Genomic DNA, 6,212 nt, shown 5'->3' with positions numbered 1-6,212 from the left:
CACTGCTGCTGGGGAGCCGAGGTGGCAGGGGGGTGGCTTCAGTCTTTCCTCCATTCGCAGTAAGACCTGTCAATAAACTGTTCTGTCTGGTTTTTTGGGAGAAAAGCAGGGGTAGGGAGAGGGAGAAGTACCCAACCGTGTTTCCTTTCAGTGCATTTCTGTGACCCAGAGTGGTCTGCAGTAGGGTCCAGTTTTGTCTTCCACCGTGGCTTGTTCTTGTTGCTCTGGGGTAGCTCACCTCAGAAGGCTCCCCAAAGAGAGGTGTGGAGTGAGCAACCCACTGGAAACTGTGCTTGGCCAATGTGACTTGACCACAGAAGTCAGCTCTTGAGATAGGATGAGTTTTTTTTTTTTACTTCAAAGTAGTGAGGGAGAAGAATCTAGCTTTCTGAACTGTTTTTAAATAATCTGCACTTATGTCATAAATATGTATAATTGATTTATCAAAACAATTAAGTGAAATAAGTATTTCTTGACCCTTGCCTTAAAGATGTCAGGATGGCAAGAGACTATTTTGAAGGCTGCTACTTCACAGCAGCTAACACAAACACATTGGTGCTTGCTTCAGTTCAGTTTGTGGTACACTGTAATCATATGCACAGCTTGCGCTTTGGACTAATTATGTCCATAGTTACTGTCAGCCCAAATCCAGACGCTTCCATTTTAGCAAAGTACATACCTGTCTTCCACTTACAGTTGTGTAATGGAAAACGGCTTTTCATATTTTCATAAAAAATATTTGCATCAAAAACTTTCAAGATGCTTCCTCTGTATTTATCTTTACATTTTGACTAATTACAAAACAGACTTTCCAATCTACACTCTGCTAAGTACTTCCATAAAGGCAAAAACTTACTTGGATGCCAGAAGGTTTTCTCCATCATATGCAATTGTTAAAACAACAGACTGCTGAATATTTAAGACAAGTAATTTCTAAATTATAACTGAAAATGGAAGGTTTATAGGTATTAGATTTAAGCTTGTTTAGTAATTCTCAGCCATGCCATTGGGATATGGATTTGAGAGGGAGAGAGGAAGGAGAGTAACACTTTAGCAGTAGGAAAGGTTTTATAATTAAAATAAAGCAAAGCCCACCTTCTGTGATTGATCTTTGCGGAAGTGTATGTGTTTTTTTAGTCTCTTTTGGCCTGATACAGTAAGGCACACAACAAGTATGCACACACTGGATGCAATAGAAGTAAGAAGCAACAAAGATTCCGTCTGGACTTTCTACAAATATCCATTATAAAGGAAGCTAGACATCTGAGAGGCAAGTTCAAGGGGAAGATGACAGTGAACTCCAGTGATGTATTCCCCATGTCCACCAATGATTATGTAATACCATTAAATAATGCTAAGTTATTACCATTATGTAATCAACTTAAGTCACTTCATTGTGATGCGTTTTGATAAATGTGCTGGACTAACGAGGACTGCATTCAGATGTGGGAAGAGATGCCATTGGTAACAGTGTTGTGACTTTAGGCTGTCTTGATAGTTTCAGGCACAAGAAGGGTAGCAGAGGTGCCAGCAACGCCTCTGTAGAAGGCATGGAAGGAAGTCAGAGATCATCTTGGGATTGAATGGAACAGGACTAGGGGACTTGTATCAGTAAATGACTCCGCTGTATCAATAGCTGATTAAAGTAATAAGAAAATTACTACCAGTGTGGCAATGATCTGTTGTTAGATGGAGATTAACCTTGGATGTAGGCAGTGTTTGTGCTGTATATGGGCCAAAATGCCAAATTAAGATGGAAGGGATGAGGTGGAGTTCAGATGAAGTCTTCCTCTCTGTCCCCCACGAGTCAGTTCACTCAAAAAGAAAAGTTGCTGCTTGGAGCATTAAACTTGAAGGTAGAAATGAATGCAGTGTGAAAATCAGTAATGCATTTCAGCTCAAGTTTTATGTGTAATACTGATATTTAAATCACATAACAGTGAGGAAAAGTGTGCATATGTGTAAATTCAAGGAGTTATTGAAGGCAATGTAAAAGGGGGAAAATGCATACAATTATGAATAAAACTCTAGCAGGAAAAAGTGTGGGAGTATTATAAGGGCAAGAAAAAGGAGGAGTGGATAGTCTGACGGGGTTATTGATTTTTTTTTTTTTTTTTTTTTTTTTTTAAAAATGGAAGAATCGAGGGAGAGTTGCTGACTAACTCATTGTGGGCAGGGACTGTTTTATTTTGTGGTGGTTTAACCCAGTGGCACACTAATCCCTCAAAAAAAGCAGAGTGAGTTTTGGAAGAAATTTTTTTTTTCTATAAGAAATGTTAATGTTCCATTTGCTTTTGGAAATGAAAAAGCCTCATTGCATTCCTGTAAAGCATGTCCAACTTTCCTTATTTTAAGCAGCACAGTATTAATAGTAGAGTTATTATTTTCCAGGTATTTTGTTGCAGTTGGCATTCTTGTTGGTAACTGCTAATCTCCTGGTAGTATCTCTCTGCATAAAGGTTAGTGTTATTCCCAGATAAGAGACTTACCTGTTACCATCTTTTTGCATAAGCCATGGCTATTTTTGCTTCTATAGAAAGCATATTTATTATATGCCATTTCTGTGTTTAAAAGCATATATGGATGTACTATGAAAAGAAGAACTGGAGCTCTAAATAGTCTGCTACACTTGCCTTAGTTTCAGTGTGTTGTGAAATCTGTGGTGCCCTCAAGGCTTCTGTTTGGGGTAAGGATGGGAGGAGAGATCATTCCAGCATCACACATGCTCACGTTTTCATTGGCTATTTTCATCGTGTCAACCACCTAATTAGCTACACCACAGGCCCTCCAACGTTATTTTAAATATTTCTAGAGGTTAATCATGCAAGTGAAATAATGGAATATTAAGTGAATTCTTACGGTGCAGACGCTGGCCCTGATGCTGAGTTAATCTGCTCTGCTTTCTTGTCAGGCAAAATCTTTAGAGTTGAAGGAAGCGCTTAGTACAAGATTTTGTTATCGTAAAGAGTAGAATTGCTTCTCCTCTAGCTTCTGTACCAAAATATCTTAGGCTTTCTTTTAGATGTTTGAGCAAGATAAAAACGAAATAAAATATGCCTGTAAAGGACAAAGAATAAAGGCGGCTATTAGAGATGTTCTGTACCAGCGTAGCCCTGCACATGGTAAGGTACAGAGTGCTCTACTCTGCTGAGTGACTGACACAAATAGGAATCACAATATTAGCTCTCCATGTTTTGGGTCTGACTCCCATTTAAAGCAAAAAGTAAGTACAAGCATTAATAATAGCACTTATTTCTCATATGCATTTCTCCTCCTAGACTTCATTGGTTTGTTATTTAAACCTTTTTGGCTTGGGATCCAAACCTAAACAAAACTAGATTAATTTGTGGACAAAGTATAAATGATTATCTTCAGTTTTTTTTCTTAGGAAGCTCAGTGGGATTTATCTGAAAGGAAAATTAGTGCAGTCTGGGAAAGGCCTAGTGTCTGACAATGGATTTCAAGACTAGTTTCAAACCCCTGCTAGAAAGTGTATTCGTTAACCAGAGAGTGATGCTCTTTCCCACTTTTAGAACAAGTTTTATTAAAACAGACGTATTTCTTGCTTGCATTTTCCTTTGTTCTAAAGATCAGAGGAAAACTCTATCGCTTTTCAAGTATTGATTCCTATGATGATAAAATGCACTAAGAGTGTACTACACTGATCAAGTTGCAAATTGTTTAACATAATTTTCCTGGTAGCTTCTAGAGTAGGTTAATACAGAGTTTCTAAGAGGGATTTGTGTAGTGTATGTCTACTTGACAAAATAGCTGTTGTCAAAGCATTTTACTGGTGTTACCATCAGTGATATGATTTCTTGTTTGGAGCTGCCTTGACTTCGCTGCAATTTTAGGAGCCTTCTTGCAGAGTCTCATTACAGTGTTGGTAGTCTGCATTCTAGCCTGAGAGGTTTTTGTAGTTGGCGACCCAGCACTAGGAAATGTCTGATTTCACCCTGAGAACCTCGTCTTACCATTGACTCTCAGGAGAGGAGTCAAACAGCAAATAAAGAAAATGAATAGACCTCTTTTGATGTGGAAAGCATTACAGTAATAAAACTACCTGTTTAAGTGCAAGGTATGCATAACTTAGTTTTTTCCATTCACTTTTTAATTCTTTTTTTCCTGCCTGTATGGGAAGGAATTAACCTTTTGAGGTGATAGATGTAAGCTGTAACTGACTGCATTTATCACTGGCATATTCCAGGATTGACATCAAAGGACTATCAAAGATGTGGACGTTGCTATCAATGTCTTAAGCTTTTTATGGCATCTTTTTAGTTGAGGATGGTGGGAGCCTATGTAAAAAGGTAACCAGAATTTGATAGCAACAGGTGGAGAGAGCAGAAGTGAAATTAATTCAGTTTTTCCAGTTCTGGAAAATGTTACCCTGGATAATTGGGCAAGAAACCACAGCTTTCTTGTATGTCTTTCTTCTCGACTCGGGCAAGCAAATTGGGTGAAAAATGTCTACGGGTTCCACTTTACCAGTGTAACAAAGAACAATAGCACATTTTCAAGACTAATTGGGAAGAATTAAAAAGACTATTCTGGGAACTCTGTAGCTCCCAAGACAGTCAGTTTTCAGAGACCCCAGCAACTCTCTGTGGATCTGCTGTTAAAAATAATGTTATGAAGCTGAGGGCTTTGATTTCCTGGCAAACCTGTGCCCATCTACCAGGGTGCAAATCCTGTGTCAATGGTTATGCACATACCCACTCCATAGTTCTCTGAGGTGACAAGATCAATAAGGTGGGAATTAGTAACTTCAGGAAACAAATGTTTAGGACGTGTGGTTTGGAAGATGATTTTAATTTGAGCTGTTCCATCAAAATCTTGCATTGTGTTTTTGAACATAGATTTGATTTAAAAAAAAAAATCTTTTGAATTGTTGCTTTGCATCAGCTTGTTGGTCTTCTGAGAAGTTAGTTGCTTTAGTAGTGTGATTGTCTCACTTTTGCATAGTTTTCAGAGATAACTAAGAACTTAAGGTGGACATATTTGCTAAGACCCGTATATAGCCTCTTGTCCTGTTTCTTGACAGTGGCTGAAAGTAAGCAAAAAGAAACAGTATCAATACATGCTTCCCCTCTTAATGTAATTCCCTGAGTATTTTTCCTGATGCTGGTTTGCAGCTCGGGGGCTTCCTGAGCCAGAGATGCTTTCTGCCTAATTAGTACCTGTGGGGAGATGATCCAGACTGGGTGGCAGTGCTTTGATCGGGGGTCTGCCCTTCTGTTGCACTGGGCGCGAGCTTGCCTGGCCACAGCGAAATGACGCCACTGGGCGGTGAGCCCAGCAACCACCGAGGAGGGGTGGGTGTATCAACCGCTCCCTGAGAGCCCGATGCGAGCGCTCCTGAGGAATGGGTGGCCCACGCCTTGGTGATCTCCCCTCACTTGGGACGCCGGGTAATTGAGTAATACCTATTAGGTAGATTGCAAGGAATTTTGGAATAGAAGCAGAATAGACCCACTCACAATGTGGTGGTGTAATTGTTATCCACATAGTAAGTGCCTTATTCCAATAAACCTCACTTTGTACCTTGGACTTGGAACTTTACTCCTTCAAGGGGTAGGTAGTGGCATTTTTTTTTTTTTTTTAATTTTTATTTTTGGCTAGCCTTTAGAAATCAGGTTTCTTTGGTTCAGACCCACCATTCTGGATATTTGCATCTGTTGTTGCATTAATTGTGTTTCTAGGTAGGAAAAAGGTACAGTTGTGAGAATATTGAAAAAATGAATTTGCCTAAGAGAAGTGTAGCTTGTGGAAGGGTGATGTGAAGGGCTAACAAGTGAATAGTAGGAATTCTGCTTTGTTGGAATCCCCTCTGGTCAGTGCTATAGTGAAACAAACAAATGTTTTAGAATGGTAATAATGTTGTCTTATAGTAAACTCTGTCCATTGCATTGCCTCATCTGCAACATCTAATATTTTAACACAGTCTTTTTTAACTCGACAGGCAAGTATCTGCTTCCCAATGCAAGTGGACAGCAGCTGTGGCAACCTGCAGAAACCTCTAATCTTGTTCGCATGCACTACCAAGCACTTGGGCAGTCAGCACCTTCACTTACGGCTAGTTTGGTGAGTAATTTTTTTCAAAGCTAGGAGTGTACAAAAAAATCTATTGCATCTCTGTATCTGTTGGTGCGGGAATGGGGATCAAACCAGAGTTTGTTTTCAGATCAACCTCTACTCCTTAAGCTGCGTTT

The 6,212-nt window shown here is 39.5% G+C and overlaps 1 protein-coding gene across 1 annotated transcript in view; it reads left to right on the top strand.

Moving 5' to 3' along the window:
* Positions 1 to 6,084, top strand: part of LOC104077508 (microtubule-associated serine/threonine-protein kinase 4-like) — a gene marked incomplete at its 3' end in the record, with an annotated part of 15,749 nt that extends 9,665 nt beyond the window's left edge. Inside the window, exon 3 of the mRNA XM_009578781.1 lies at positions 5,963 to 6,084. Coding sequence (XP_009577076.1) covers positions 5,963 to 6,084 — 122 coding nt within the window. The remainder of the gene's footprint in view (positions 1 to 5,962) is intronic.
* Positions 6,085 to 6,212: the final 128 nt, after the last annotated feature.

This window comes from Fulmarus glacialis, unplaced genomic scaffold (assembly GCF_000690835.1).
Source record: "Fulmarus glacialis isolate BGI_N327 unplaced genomic scaffold, ASM69083v1 scaffold11895, whole genome shotgun sequence".
Lineage (NCBI taxonomy): Eukaryota > Metazoa > Chordata > Aves > Procellariiformes > Procellariidae > Fulmarus > Fulmarus glacialis.
The sequence above is the reverse complement of the archived record's forward strand: the minus strand, read 5'-3'. Positions and strand labels throughout refer to the sequence as shown.